The following is a 16,303-nucleotide window of genomic DNA, read 5'->3' as shown; positions in this document are numbered from 1 at the left end:
CCAGCTTTTTGCTTTGAACCCAGCTTCCCCCTTGGTGGACAATCTCCAGACCCTCGGCCCTGGACCGGACTTTGACCATGGCTCACGGTAACTCCCCCCCCCCCGGGACCAGCACACTCAGCTTTACGATCTATCCTTCCAGTGAGCACTCAGGGCTGATTTCCTTCAGAATGGATAGGTTTGATCTTCTTGCAGTCCATGGGAGTCTCAAGAGTCTCCTCCAGCACCATAATTCAAAAGCATCAATTCTTTGGTGATCAGCTTTCTTTATGGTCCAGCTTTCACTTCCATACATCACTACTGGGAAAACCAAAGCTTTTACTATATGGACCTTTTTTGGCAAGGTCTCTGCTTTCTCTGCTTTTTAAGATGCTGTCTAGGCCTGTCATTGCCCTTCTCCCAAGAAGCAGGCGTCTTTTAATTTCGTTGCTGCTGTCACCATCTGCAGTGATCATGGAGCCCAAGAAAGTAAAATCTCTCACTGCCTCCATTTCTTCCCCTTCTATTTGCCAGGAGGTGATGGGACCAGTGGCCATGATCTTCGTTTTTTGATGTTGAGCTTCAGACCATATTTTGCCCTCTCCTCTTTCACCCTCAATAAAAGGTTCTTTAATTCCTCCTCACTTTCTGCCATCAAGGTTGTGTCATCTGCATATCTGAGGTTGTTGATATTTCTTCCGGCAATCTTAATTCCGGCTTGGGATTCATCCAGTCCAGCCTTTCGCCTGATGAATTCTGCATATAAGTTAAATAAGCAGGGAGACAATATACAGCCTTGCCGTACTCCTTTCCCAATTTTGAACCAATCAGTTGTTCCATATCCAGTTCTAACTGTAGCTTCTTGTCCCACATAGAGATTTCTCAGGAGACAGATGAGGTGATCAGGCACTCCCATTTCTTTAAGAACTTGCCATAGTTTTCTGTGGTCGACACAGTCATAGTGTTTGCATAGTCAATGAAGCAGAAGTAGATGTCTTTCTGGAACTCTCTAGCTTTCTCCATAATCCAGCGCATGTTTGCAATTTGGTCTCTGGTTCCTCTGTCTCTTCTAAATCCAGCTTGCACTTCTGGGAGTTCTCGGTCCACATACTGCTTGAGCCTACCTTGTAGAATTTTAAGCATAACCTTGTTAGCGTGTGAAATGAGTGCGATTGTGCGGTAGTTGGAGCAATCCTCTGGCCACTGCTGAGTTTTCCAAACTTGCTGGCATATTGAGTGTAGCACCTTAACAGCATCATCTTTTAAAATTTTAAATAGTTCAGCTGGAATACCATCACTTCCACTGGCCTTGTTATTTACAGTGCTTTCTAAGGCCCATTTGACTTCACTCTCCAGGATGTCTGGCTCAAGGTCAGCAACCACACTACCTGGGGTTTGTGAGCCATCCATATATTTCTGGTATAATTCCTCTGTGTATTCGTGCCACCTCTTCTCAATGTCTTCTGCTTCTGTTAGGTCCTTTCCACTTTTGTCCTTTATTATGGTAATCTTTAAACAAAATGTTCCTTTCATATTTCCGATTTTCTTGAACAGATCTCTGGTTCTTCCCATTCTGTTGTTTTCCTCTATTTCTTTGCATTGCTCGTTTAAGAAGGCTTTCTTGTCTCGCCTTGCTATTTTTTGGAAATCTGCATTCAATTTCCTGTATCTTTCACTATCTCCCTCGCATTTTGCTTGCCTTCTCTCCCCCACTATTTGCAAGGCTTCGTTGGACAGCCACTTTGCTTTCTTGCATTTCTTTTTCATTGGGATGGTTTTCGTTGCTGCCTCCTGTATAATGTTGCGAGCCTCCACCCATAGTTCTTCAGGCACTCTGTCCAGCAAATCTAAATCCTTAAACCTGTTCCTCACTTCCACTGTGTATTCATAAGTGATTTGAAGCTGATGATCTGAGCCACAGTCAGCTCCAGGTCTTGTTTTTGTATAGAGCTTCTCCATCTTTGGCTGCAGATAATATAATCAATCTGATTTCGATGCTTCCACCCAGTACGGCTTTCGCTACTCTTTTGTTGACTATGAGGGCCACTCCATTTCTTTTACAGGATTCTTGCCCACAGTAGTAGATATGATAGTCATCCGAACTAAATTCGCCCATTCCCGTCCATTTTAGTTCACTGATGCCCAGGATGTCAATATTTATTCTTGCCATCTCATTTTTGACCACATCCAACTTACCCAGGTTCATGGTTCTTACATTCCAGGTTCCTATGCAATATTTTTCTTTACAGCATTAAACTTTCCTTTCGCTTCCAGGCATATCCGCAACTGAGCGTCCTTTCGGCTTTGGCTCAGCCGCTTCATCAGCTCTGGATCTACTTGTACTTTTCCTCTGCTCTTCCCCAGTAGCATGTTGGACACCTTCCGACCTGAGGGGCTCATCTTCCAGTGTCATAACTTTTATATGCCTGTTGTCTTTGTCCATGGAATTTTCTTGGCAGGGATACTGGAGTGGCTTGCCGGTTTCTCCTCCAGGTGGAACACATTTGGTCAAAACTCTCCAATATGACCTGTCTATCTTGGGTGCCCTGCTCGGCATAGTTCATAGCTTCTCTGAGTTATTCAAGCCCCTTTGCCACGGCAAGGCAGTGATCCATGAAGGGGTTGTAGTTACATCTATACAAAGTGCATAGCCTTTGACCCTCCATAGAGAAATGGGGAGGAATGAGGAGCCTGAATAGCTGACTAGAAGGAAAGGTACCCTGGTAAGCTTCTGTCGATTCTTGAGGGGGCTTTGTATCATTTAACTTCAAAATGTGGAAAATGTTTGTGGGGCCTCCCCCTCCCCCTGTTGCTTCTGATGAGTGGGGCCCTGGATATCTGCCCCAAACGTTTGCCTTGATGGTAGCAGGATGGGAGAAGTCAAGTGCCCAGAATCAAAAAGGAAAAGTATTTTCTGCATCTTTTCTTGAACGAAATGGGATGTCTGAAACCTCAGACTAAGTTCATGTTGACAGTATCAAAACTGTTATTCATAACCCAGTTAATATATTTATTACTGCTGATATAAAGAGTCTATCCTTCAGAGAAATAAGGTGACTTTGCATACAATATAATGCTGTCCCAAACAAACACTTTAACCAGAAAAACTTGCCTTCTGGGAGGTGGGGCAAGATGCTGAAGGAATCTATTCTATCTGGGGGGGGGGGGAGCTCAGTGTGAAGCAGGTTCTGGAGGAATTTTACCCTTATGCTTTTCATATAACCAGTTATCCAGTTAATCAGTTATCAATATATTCACATATAACCAGAGATTTTTACAGTGATTTTATAAACCATATTTGAATCATGAAAGCTTCTGCTTAGCTTAACAGCAAATTGCCTAAATCTGCAAAGTTTAGATGAACTCTGTCCCAGTGCTTTCTTGCTCTCTACGAGAGGGGAAGCGAGAGGGGCCACTCCCCTCCTCTCTCTGCCATCCCAGGGCCACTCTTGACTCCCCAGCAGGAGACTGGATCTGTCTGTGATGGTGAGATGTCCTGGCTGGTTGAAGGATAACCTCCTGTTTCCTGGAGCTCCATTCTTCTTTCTCATGCAAGGTGGAGTCATGGAGCAGGTGAAGACTGAGCACACCTAAGGGCGACACGGGGGGGGGTCTGCATAACCTTTCCCCGTCTGCTCCTTTTCTGGATCAAAATCCCCAGCTAATCTGTCTAGCTGCTGCTGCTGCTGCTGCTGCTGCTGCTGCTGCTGCTGCTGCTGCTGCTGCTGCATGTCAGTGTTCCTGTGTCTCTGAAGTGTTTCTCTGAGGAGAATACAGGACACTGCAAAAGACCCTGTAATGCAAACAGGGAGACTTCTGTCCAGGAGATTTCTGTATAAAAAATTCTTTGCTGAGCTGGAAGTGGGGACTACCGTATTTTTCGCTCTATAAGACGCACCAGACCACAAGACGCACCTAGTTTTTGGAGGAGGAAAACAAGGAAAAAAATATTCTGAATCTCAGAAGCCAGAACAGCAAGAGGGATCGCTGCGTAGTGAAAGCAGCAATCCCTCTTGCTGTTCTGGCTTCTGGGATAGCTGCGCAGCCTGCATTCGCTCCATAAGACGCACAAACATTTCCCCTTACTTTTTAGGAGGGAAAAAGTGAGTCTTATAGAGCAAAAAATACGGTAAGTGTTATGTATTGAAGTTCTCACCCTGGCCACCAGAGGTATTGTGTATATAGTTTTCACTCAGGTCCACGTCAGTTAATTTAGGCGGGAAACTCTAGGTGGTGGTTGTTACAATGTTGGCAGCCAGCTGCCTATAAAAGCAGGCCGGCTGAGCTCTTTGCTGTTCAGTTCAGTTCCAGCTTACTATAAAGAACCACTTGGAGAAATCTCTGTGTCGTCTGCTATGTCCACCCAGATTAAAATTACTTACCAATTCCTAAGTATCTGGGTAAGGTAAAGGTGAAGAGACCCCTGACCATTATATCCAGTCGCGGACGACTGTGGTTGCGGCGCTCATCTCGCTTTATTGGCCGAGGGGGCCTGCGTACAGCTTCCGGGTCATGTGGCCAGCATGACTAAGCCGTCTCTGGCGAACCAGAGCAGTGCACGGAAACGCCATTTACCTGCCCGCTGGAGTGGTATGTAATAAAAACATTTAAAGTCATATATATATATATATATATATATATTTGCTTTCGTAGATTTTCACGGGTACAGGAATGCAGGTTTTGGTGTCCTCGGGTGTCTTCCCGTGTAAAAGTTGGGGTGTCTAGGCGACGTTTCGACGAGGTCTCACTCGTCATCTTCAGGCTGGTGCTTTCGGCTTCTTGTTACTGGAACAGAGCAGGATCTCAGTGTTTGAGTTCCTATAAATACTGTTGAGGGGGTGTGGTGTATAGCCTCCAATGTTCTGGGCAGAGAGGAAGTTCCCAGGCTAGTGTGCCTTTTCTTCTTTTGTTCCTTAATTACTTGAGGGATATCTTGAGTGATTTCTTGAGTGATATCCTGAGTACCACTTAGGTACAGAACATTGGAGGCTATACACCACACCCCCTCAACAGTATTTATAGGAACTCAAACACTGAGATCCTGCTCTGTTCCAGTAACAAGAAGCCGAAAGCACCAGCCTGAAGATGACGAGTGAGACCTCGTCGAAACGTCGCCTAGACACCCCAACTTTTACACGGGAAGACACCCGAGGACACCAAAACCTCCATATATATATATATATATATATATATATATATATATATATATATATATAATGAATGTTCATAAGTGTACAAACCAATCATGTACATAGATATGTGGACCACATGTCTGGAGCAGCACAGGAAGACCACCCTGAAACCATTTTGACTCCAAAACTGACCAAATGTTTTCTCTGCAAGGAGGGAGGGGGTGAGGGAACCTTCCCATTGTCTCAGGAATTGAGTAATCACCGTCTCAAAGGAATGGCCAGACTACCAGGAAAGGCAATCAGATAAGGCATTATCACATAACCTGGCAGCATGAAAAACAACAAAATTCAAATTTCTGTTGTAGACCGCCTTTTCTGTGATGTAGGTATGATGTTTGTGGAGGGTGGTCTTGGGTTACACCCCTTCTGTGATGTAGGTATGATGTATGGAGGGGTGGTCTTGAGCTCTAGGGCAGGGAATTTAAAAGGTCTATATAAGGGCAGGCACACCTTTGTTCAGGGTCCTCCTCCATCCTCCTGCATGTAAGGAGAGCAACCAGTTCAATAAAGATCAGTCTTATTAGCTGCTTTGCTTCTCAATATTCTCTGGTTGGCCTCTTGTTATTTTCTCCAACTGATGGAAAACCTGCAAAGGACTCTACAACGGCTCTTGTGTCCCCCATAAGGGAATAAGGGCAGATTTTGTCTACAACAGGTACCTCTTTATCTACTTGCAGTTTGATGTGCTTTCGAACTGCTAGGTTGGCAGGAGCAGAGACAGAACAACTGGACTCATCCCTTCACGGGGATTCGAACAGCCAACCTTCTGATTGGCAAGCCCTAGGCTCTGTGGTTTAACCCACAGCGCCACCAGCGTCCCTTATTGAGGACAATATGGGGCTCCAAAACAGGCACAGTCCAGCTGGGGCACAGAATGAGTTTATATTCCCCATGCACACGTTCCCTCCCTCGTCTCCCCATTGGTTGGGTGCTGCAAGGTTTTCCTTCCCCCAATTATCAAATAAAGAGGCTGAGCGTGGAGAGAAACTTCTCCTTCCACCTCCGAGTTGCCTCCACTTCCGGCTTCACCAGCAGAGATAATCTCCGGGCTTGCAAAGGAGGGAGGGGAGGAGGCGGGAAGCGGGGCTGCATCGTGCGGAGGCGGAGGAGGGGGCTGCTTCCTAATCAAGGCTCCTAATTAAGCGCCCTCACTCCCTGCCTCCCGCGCGGGGGCTCCCATTCCCGCCCCCGCTGCCCAGGATGTCGGGTGAGTGCAAAGCCAATGGCGGGGAAGGAGGGAAGGGGCTTTGCGAGGGGGTCCAGGATGAGAAGCCCCCAACGGGGAGAGGCGGCCCTGCACAAGATCCGGGCGGGAAGAAGAGAAGGGAGGAAAGGGAGCCGTTTTCTTAATGGGGGCCTTGAAGGGGAGGGGGGGAGAAGCTTCCTCCTGCAGGGATCTGGTGCAAAGGGAGGAGGCCGGCGAGGGGTGAGGGGCGGGCATTGCTGGCCAGGATCGTCTTAATACTATTAAATTTAGTATCTATACCCCATCAGAAGACCCCTCGGAGGAGGACCTTATCTTTAGGCAACAGGCGATAGCATTCCTCTTCTCCCAGGCATTTGGCATATTAAAAACAATCTATGGACTTCACACCTGCATTGGGGGGGGGGGCGGGAGGGTGTTGTTTTTATTTCTTACTCTGCTATGCATCTCTGTGTTTTTCTCTTGTATGCTCCCCTGTGATCCTTGGAGGAAGGGCAGTATAGAAATGTGAAGAATAGCTGTAAAAATAGGAAGCCCTCTTGCGTTCAAGGGGGGGGGGATTCAGACAAAGTCTCTGATCAGCATGCATAACAGGATGGTCTTAGGAGGGAATAATAATAATAATAATAATAATAATAATAATAATAATAATAATAATTCATCACTTGCACCCTTCCCATCTGACTCTGTTGCCTCAGCCACTCTGGGCGGCTTCCAACAAAAACACACAAAAAATTAAAACATTAAAAACTTCCCTGTACAGGGATGCCATCAGAATACTTCCATTTTGTAGAAATGGCCTTCAAATAGAAAGAAATGCCCTCTTTAAGGAATCCCGTGGTGTAAACGTGTATGTTGTCCTCTAGGTCCAAACACATAGTAGGAGCAAGCAGTGCTCCAAAGTGCTTCTCTTGTGAACTTGCTATCTAAGTTGTTTACTCCTGACCAAAGCTCCTGTTTCCCAAAAGGACTGGAGGGGGGAGGTCTCCTCATCACTTTTTTTTTTTATAAATATTTTTTATTAAGGTTTCAACAAATTTAACAAAACACACACACACAAGAAACACAACACAAAACATAATAAAACATAAAACATATATAAGTTCAATTCTTAATTTCTTGTAGCTTACTTTCCCGACTTCCTCTTACCTCCCCTTTCTGTATTCCAATTTCAAATTTATTTTCAGCAAATCCTTCCCGTATTTTTTAACTTACTTTTAATATTGCTTACTCTCCTTAATTTAACCATTATCGCTATTAACTCCTTCATTTCTAATCCAACATCATTTTAACAGTCATTGATTTTGCTATATTTCTTTAAATAGTCCTTAAATTTTCTCCAATCTTCTTCCACTGTTTCTCTTCCCTGGTCTCGGATTCTGCTCGTCATCTCAGCCAAACCCATATAGTCAATCACCTTCATCTGCCATTCTTCCACGGTGGGTAAATCTTGTGTCTTCCAGTATTTTGCGATGAGTATTCTTGCTGCTGTTGTAGCATACATAAAAAATGTTCTATCCTTCTTAGACACCAATTGGCCGACCATGCCCAGGAGAAAAGCCTCTGGTTTTTTAGTAAGCGTGTACTTAAGTACCTTTTTAATTTCATTATAGATCTTTTCCCAGAAAGCCTTAATCCTTGGGCACGTCCACCAAAGGTGATAAAAAGTTCCTTCAATTTCTTTACATTTCCAACATTTATTGTCAGGAAAATGATAGATTTTTGCAAGCTTGACCTCATCACTTTTAAGCCACCCCACTCCCACCGCATGGAAGGCAGAGGACGTGTTCATTCACAAACCCAGTAAACCATGTGTGTATCTGAAGTGAACCAGGCGCTGCAGCTCCTTCCCCTCTCACTGGGCTGCTGCAAGAAAAGGCAGCAGAGGAGGAAATGGATGGGTTTTAAGGCTCTTCCTGCCTCTCTCCCCTGAGCAACAAGAGCAAAGGGTGTTTGTAGGGCAGAACGACAGAGGAGGAGTCAGGGAGGACAGAGGGAGCAATGGGCGGATCCCCCGCCTCTCCCAGGGGGTCCTGATGCAAGCAAGGGGCTTCCTTCTTCTCCATGCAAGGGCCACCCATGTATTCAGAGCAGTCCTTTGCAGATTAACACTTAAATTCCAAGGGACCTACTCTCAGGCCACTAATGTGCATACCATGACAGACTTAGGAAGGGAGAAGGGACAAGCAGGTGAAAGGAATTGCCAAAGGTGTTTGAAAATGGGTGGGGGCTCTTGGGAAGGGGGTGCCCAATTGGGGCTTCTCCAGGGGCAGCAGAATGTCTCGGGCAGGAGAATCCCTGCAGGGGCTCTCAGACTCCCTTGGCTTCTTCTTCTTCCCTCCCAGGAAGCTGCAACTTGCTCTGGATTCTGCGCTCCTCAGGAAGCTGAACCTGCAAACCTAGCTGAGACTGAACCTGCAACCCTGGCCAGGATGGAAGGAGGAAGATGGACGGTTGACCTGGTCAGGCTGTCTCCCGCATCCCTCCCCACAACCTCTGAGCATTTCCTCCCAGGACCCTTGGAGAAATCTGGTGAGTTCCAAGGGAGAGGAGATGGGGACAGGGATAGATGGTGGAGGGAGAAAGAGGAAAAGATGGAGAGGAGACAAATGGAAGGAAGTTCGTGATATTAAGGAGGAGGGGGGTGAGGCCTTCTCCAAAGCAGCTCTTTGTTTCTTGAATCCCTTTCATAAAGTATAGTGGTACCTCGGGTTACATACGCTTCAGGTTACAGACTCCGCTAACCCAGAAATAGTACCTCAGGTTAAGAACTTTGCTTCAGGATGAGAACAAAAATCGTGCTCCTGCGGTGCAGCAGCAGCAGGAGACCCTATTAGCTAAAGTGATGCTTCAGGTTAAGAACAGTTTCAGGTTAAGAACGGATCTCCGGAACAAATTAAGTACGTAACCAAAGGTATCACTGTAGTGGGGGCAGATTTTCTTCCTCCAGGATTTTAAATCTTAGGAGTTACAGTGGTACCTTGGTTCTCAAACATAATCGGTTCCGGAAGTTTTCCAAAACCAATGCATTCCAAAACCAAGGCGTGCTTTCCCATAGAAAGTAATGCAAAATGGATGAATCCGTTCCAGACTTTTAAAAACAACCCCTAAAACAGCAATTTAACATGAATTTTACTATCTAACAAGACCATTTATCCATAAAATGAAAACAGTAATCAATGTTCTGTACCATAAAATAAATAAGACAGCATTGTAGATGATAAAAATTAAAATTAAAACAAAAAACACGCCACAGTCAAAAATGAAAAGGCCACACAAACAAAAATGAAATAATGGGGAAAAACTAAAGCACCAAATGTCACCTCAGAACACTGCTACTAGTAACGGCTTTAATATTGATAAGGTGGGGGGCTTAAATTTGCTGCTCAAGGATGCAAGTGGGATGAAAAAAACCTTAATTACGATGGGGGGGGGACTTAAATTTGCTGTGCAGCAATCGGAAAGGATAAAATTTAAGCAATCAGCAGCAAAAAAACTCTTATACACAAATCCTGCTTGCTGGATTCCCACAGGCATCTAGCTGGCCACTGTGAGAAGAGGATGCTGGACTAGATGGGCCTTTGCCCAATCGAGCAGACTCTTCTTATCTTCTAATACAGGCATCCCCAAGCTTGGCCCTCCAGATGTTTTGGGACTGCAACTCCCAACGTCCGTAGCTAACAGGATCAGTGATCAGGGATGATGGGAATTGTTGTCCCAAAACATCTGGAGGGCCAAGTTTGGAGATGCCTGTTCTCATATACTGCAATATTTTTACAGTTACATGTGGCCTAGTAACACTAAAGTTTTACTTCTTAGTCATAGGAGAGACTGCTACTCAAGCCTGTGATCATTTCCTACCTGGGAAAAGAGAAATACCGAGATGTGTCTAAGAAGCCAATTCCACCGCAGATTATAAAATAATGCAGTTTATTAAGTATGAATGGAGTGATCATGTGTTTTTCTTGCCATTATCTCACCTGCATTCCTAAAAGTTTGGAACATAGAGAGGACAGTGGAGAAAGGAGACAGTGGAGAAAGGATACTGGGACTGACATGTGTTCAGTTCCTTTCTTGTTTTCCCTGAAATTCTTAACAAGATTCTCTTCCCCCTCCCCCACTCCCAAACAGGTGAGGAAGATGATGGCCAGAATTCTATGGAGCCATCTTTGAATTCATTGAAAAGAACAAAGAAACAGTTTAAATGCATGGAATGTGGGATGTTCTTTAGTCACAGTGGAAGACTGAGGACACATCAACAAATTCACATAGAGGAGAAACCATTTAAATGTAAGGACTATCAAAAGAGCTTCAGTCGAAATGGGCAACTTAGAAAACATCAACGAACTCACACGGGGGAGAAACCATTTGAATGTATTGAATGTGGAAAAAGCTTCAGTGGAAGTGGAGACCTTAGAAAACATCAACGAACTCACACGGGGGAGAAACCATTTAAATGTATTGAATGTGGAAGGAGCTTCAGTGAAAGTGGAAACCTTAGAAAACATCAACGAACTCACACGGCGGAGAAACCATTTGAATGTATTGAATGTGGAAAAAGCTTCAGTAAAAGTGGAACACTTAAAATACACCAACGAACTCACACGGGGGAGAAACCATTTAAATGTATTGAATTTGGAAGGAGCTTCAGTGAAAGTGGAACACTTAGAAGACACCAACCAACTCACACGGGGGAGAAACCATTTAAATGTATTGAATGTGGAAAGTGCTTCAGTCGATATGGAACACTTAAAATACACCAACGAACTCACACGGGGGAGAAACCATTTAAATGTATTGAATGTGAAAAGAGCTTCAGTCGATATGGAAAACTTAGAAGACACCAACGAACTCACACGGGGGAGAAACCATTTAAATGTATTGAATGTGGAAGGAGCTTCAGTGAAAGTGGAACACTTAGAATACACCAACGAATTCACACGGGGGAAAAACCGTTTGAATGTATTGAATGTGGAAATAGCTTCAGTCAAAACGGAACACTTAAAATACACCAACGAACTCACACGGGGGAGAAACCATTTAAATGTATTGAATGTGGAATGAGCTTCAGTGTAAGTGGATACCTTAGAATACATCAACGAACTCACACGGGGGAGAAACCATTTAAATGTATTGAATGTGGAAATAGCTTCAGTAGAAGTGAACACCTTAGAATACACCAACGAACTCACACGGGGGAGAAACCATTTAAATGTATTGAATGTGGAAGGAGCTTCAGTAAAAGTGGAACACTTAAAATACACCAACGAACTCACACGGGGGAGAAACCATTTAAATGTATTGAATGTGGAAAGTGCTACAGTGATAGTGGAGCACTTAGAAGACACCAACGAACTCACACGGGGGAGAAACCATTTAAATGTATTGAATATGGAAGGTGCTTCAGTGATAGTGGAGCTCTTAGAAAACATCAACGAACTCAGGGGAGAAACCATTTGAATGTATTAAATGTGGAAAGAGCTTCATTCAACATGAACACCTCAGAAGACACCAACAAACTCACACGGGAGAAACCATTTAAATGTACTGAATTTGGAAAAAGCTTCGGTCGATATAGACACCTTATAAGACACCAACGAACACACGGGGAAGAAACCATTTTAATGTATGGCATGTGGAAGGAGCTTCAGCAAAAGTAGAGCACTTAGAATACACCAACAAACTCATACGGGGGAGAAACTTTTGGAGCGTATTGAATGTGGGAAGAGCTTCAACAGGGAGGATAAACTTACATTACATTGGCGAAGTCCCACAGGGGAAAAGCTTAAGTCAATATGGAACCTTAGGAAACATCCGCTAACTCACATGGGAAAAACCAGATTTATGAAATGTGGAAAAAGCTTCAGAGGGAGTGGAGACCTTAATATTCAGAAGATAATTCACACAGGCGGGAAACCATATAAATGTATGAAAAATTGGCAGTGTTTTCAATAATAATAATTTTTATTTGTACCACGCCCATCTGGCTGGATTTCCCTAGCCACTCTAGGTGGCTTCCAACAAAATATTGAAATACAATAGTCCTTCAGATATTAAAAGCTTCCCCAAACAGGGCAGCCTTCAGATGCATTTTAAAGTCTGGTGGCTGTTTTTTCCTTTGACATCTGGGGGGGGAGGTATTCCACAGGGAGGGCACCACTTCCGAGAAGGCCCTCTGCCTGGTTCCCTGTAACTTCACTTCTCACAGTGAGGGACCTGCCAGAAGGCTCTTGGTGCTGGACCTCCGTGTCCAGGCAGAACGTTGGGGGTGGAGACTCTCCTTCAGGTATACTGGATTGAGGCCGTTTAGCGCTTTAAAGGTCAGCACCAACGCTTTGATTTGTGCTCAGAAATGCAATGGGAGCCTATGTTGGTCTTTTAATACCAGTGTTATGTGGTCTCGGCGGCCACTCCCAGTCTAGCTGCCGCATTCTGGATTAATTGCAGTTTCTGGATCACCTTCAAAGGTAGCCCCACGTAGAGCGTATTGTAGTAGTCCAAGTGGCAGATAACTGGAGCCTGCACTACTCTGGCAAGACAGTCTGGACAGATAGGGTCTCAGCCTGCGTACCAGATGAAGCTGGTAAACAGAATTGACCTGCGCTTCCATTGACAGCTGCAAGTCCCAAATGACTCCCAGTCTGCATACCTGGTCCTTTAGGGGCACAGTTACCCCATTCAGGACCAGGGAGTCCTCCACACCTGCCTGCCTCCTGTCTCCCAAAAACAGCACATCTGCCTTGTTGGGATTCAACTTTAATATGTTAGACGCCATCCATCCTCCAACCGCCTCCAGGAACTCACACAGGACCTTCACCATCTTCACTGGTTCTGATTTGAAAGAGAGGTAGAGCTGGGTATCCGCATACTGATGAACATCCAGCCCAAACCCCCTGATCTCTCCCAGCGGCTTCATGTAGATGTTGAAAAGCATGGGGAGAGGACGGAACCCTGAGGCACTCCCCAAGTGAGAGCTCAGGGCTCTGAACACTCATTCCCCAACACCACTTTCTGAACACAGCCCAGGAGGAAGGAGCGGAACCACTGTATAACAGTTCCTCCAGCTCCCAGCCCCTCTAGATGGTCCAGTAGGTTGTTATGGCCGATGGTGTCAAAAGCCTCTGAATGATCCAGCACAACTAGGAAACAGCTCTTACCTTTGTCCCTAGCCCGCCGGAAATCATCGTGTCCAGGTCAGTTTCAGTGCCATGATGAGGCCTGAATCCCAACTGGAAGGGATCCAAATGCTCCACATCTTCCAGGCGTCCCTGGAGTTGTTCAGCAACCACCCACTCAATCACCTTGCCAAAGAATGGAAGATTTGAGACTGGGCGATAGTTGGCCGTATTGGTTGGGTCTAAAGAAATTTTTTTTAACCCAGAAATATTACCTCGGGTTAAGAACTTTGCTTCAGGATGAGAACAGAAATCGTACAGCGGCAGCAGGAGGCCCAATTAGCTAAAACAGTGCTTCAGGTTACGAACAGATCTCCAGAACGAATTAAGTTCTTAACCAGAGGTACCACTGTAGCTGCCTCTTTCAGTGTGTCTGGGAAGGCTCCCTCACAGAGAGAAGCATTCACCACCCCACGGAGCCCATCGCCCAGCCCTTCCCGGCTAGCTTTTATGAGCCAGGATGGGCAAGGATCAAGGAGACAGGTGGTTGGTTTCGCTCGTCCAAGCATCCTCGGACGTAACAGATTGGAATTGATCCCATGCATCTTTACTAGACAGGACTCTAGCACTCGCCAGCCCCCGCCCTGCTCCCACGGGGGAGTCTACCTCTCTGAATCTGAGTGACTTTATCTGCAAAAAAACTGCAAAATCATTGCAGGAGATCATGTGGCCCGTACCAGGCTCCATTGGAGAGATGGTTCCATTAAATTGCTAACCACCTGAAAGAGTCTCCTGCTGCTGTTTTCTGCAGATGCAATATAGGGGGTGAAGAAGGTTTTCTTCACCTTCGCTATCGCTATTTGGTAGGCTTGATGTTGAGCTCTAACCCGTGTCCGGTCAGATTTAGAATGAGGTTTCTGCCACTGGCGCTCTAGCCGTCTTGTTGCCCTCAGATCCATGGAAAACCATGGGGCTGTCAGGGCTCCATGCAATCGGAGTGGGCTCTTCATTGCCAGACAGTCAATAGCCCTGGTTAACTCCACATTCCAACGGGCCACCAGGGAATCAGCTGAAAGGCCATCAGCATGGGATAAAACATCCCCTGCCACTCTCTGGAAACCATTTGGATCCATTAAGTTGCAGGGGCTTTCCACCCAAATCGGTCCCACGTCCCTGCAGAGGGGAAGGGTTGTGGAGAAGTCCAGTTGCATCAGGAAGTGATCTGACCATGACACTTCTTTAGATTCGCTTTTACTTAGTGTCAGATCACCAACATCCATAGAGGTGAACACCAGGTCTAAGGCATGTCCGCGGCTATGAGTTGGGCCAAACTTACTCAGGGACAGCCCCATGGAGGCCATGCTTTCCACAAAGTCCCAATCGGCCCCTTGTAAGGTTGTGTCGGCGTGAATGTTATAATTCCCCAGGACAATCAAACTAGGTGTCTCCTGGAGAACATCTGCCACAACCTGAAGCAGTTCAGGCAGGGAATTCTTGGTGCAGGGGGAGATCGGTACACCAAAAGGAATCCTGTACTGCCCCTATTGTCCAACTTCAAGAACATGCACTCAGAGAACTGGGTCTTCCCAATAGGACACCTGGTGCAAATTAATGACTTCCTACAAATCACTGCAAACCACCACCCCCTCCCTGCCCACATGACTTGAGTTGCTGTTCGTAAGAGAAACCTGGTGGACAAGCAGCGGCAAGGACAGGTCCATTACTGCATACAAAAATATTCTTTTGTTTCTTTTGGGATGTCTGTCGTTAATAGGCCCCCCCAAAAAATTTCGTTTTTTGGGGAAAGTATGTCGTAACATTTTATTTAATTCTTCATTAATGGCACCTCAAATTTATTTAAGGGCACGTCCACCACATATGGGAGAAATTCTCTTCTTTAAGTTTGCACCTCCAACACTTTCCACTGGTGTTTTGGTACATTTTAGCCAATTTCGAGGGTTTAAGATACCATCTGTACATCATTTTATTGTATAACATGCTGTAAATCTTATGTCTCTTTTCCATAAGTTTTCCCATTATTCTAAATCAATTGCATGACCGAAATCTTGTGCCCATTTGACCATGACATCTTTAACCCCTTTGTCTTTTAAGTGCCAATTTAATAATAGTTTATACATTTTGGATAAATACAATTTGGATAAATTCTTATCATCATTTATAATCAATTATTTGTCTATTTCAAATAATTTTGTATCAAATCCATTTACTTTTTTTGTCTTCCTCTAAAATTGCATTTAATTGATTGTATTGAAACCAGCCTATTCCTGTATGTCTTATTGTTTCATTTTTTTTCCATCTGTAATCTATTACACTGGTCAACAACAAATTTGTTGTCTGTATTTTTTCAGTTGATTTAGGACGAATCTGATGCGCTGAATCACATTGGTTTTGCTGAACCAGGTCAAGTTTTTGAGCTATGGCCACATGTCATTTTTTTACGTTTTTGTTCACATGTACGCTTGTGTGGAGCATTTTAGAAGAAGTTGGTGGTAAAATGCCATGTTGAATAATTGTTTTGATTGGAAATGATTATTTTAATGACAAGAAGTATTCAGGTCCGATAGTTCTGGGTGATTATGTCGAAAAGGGATCAGTTTGAAGTCATAAAACCTTGAAATCTTGGTGCGGCAAAGCATAAAGTTGGGGGATCAAAACTAAGTTAATCCTGGTCTTCAATCAGCACGTCGTCCTGTAGCTCATTGTCATGAAATTCCAGTGCCTATCTTTGGAGAACTTCCTGACATTAGTGACAAAGATGCCTCCAGTGTTGAAGGACATGAAGAAGAAGTGGT

The 16,303-nt window shown here is 44.8% G+C and overlaps 1 protein-coding gene across 1 annotated transcript; it reads left to right on the top strand.

Annotated features, from left to right (window-relative positions):
- Positions 1-7,404: 7,404 nt before the first annotated feature.
- Positions 7,405-14,376, top strand: LOC309363222 (uncharacterized protein; the record flags this gene model as incomplete). The annotated part of the gene is made up of 4 exons (XM_081899328.1): positions 7,405-7,814; positions 8,721-8,907; positions 10,507-11,773; positions 14,358-14,376. The coding sequence occupies exons 2-4, from the start codon at positions 8,808-8,810 to the stop codon at positions 14,374-14,376; spliced, it is 1,386 nt and encodes a 461-aa protein (XP_081755454.1). The 5' UTR covers positions 7,405-7,814; positions 8,721-8,807.
- Positions 14,377-16,303: the final 1,927 nt, after the last annotated feature.

Source organism: Podarcis melisellensis (assembly GCF_964234715.1).
Source record: "Podarcis melisellensis genome assembly, chromosome: 2".
NCBI lineage: Eukaryota > Metazoa > Chordata > Lepidosauria > Squamata > Lacertidae > Podarcis > Podarcis melisellensis.
This window is presented reverse-complemented; position numbering and strand designations above follow the sequence as displayed.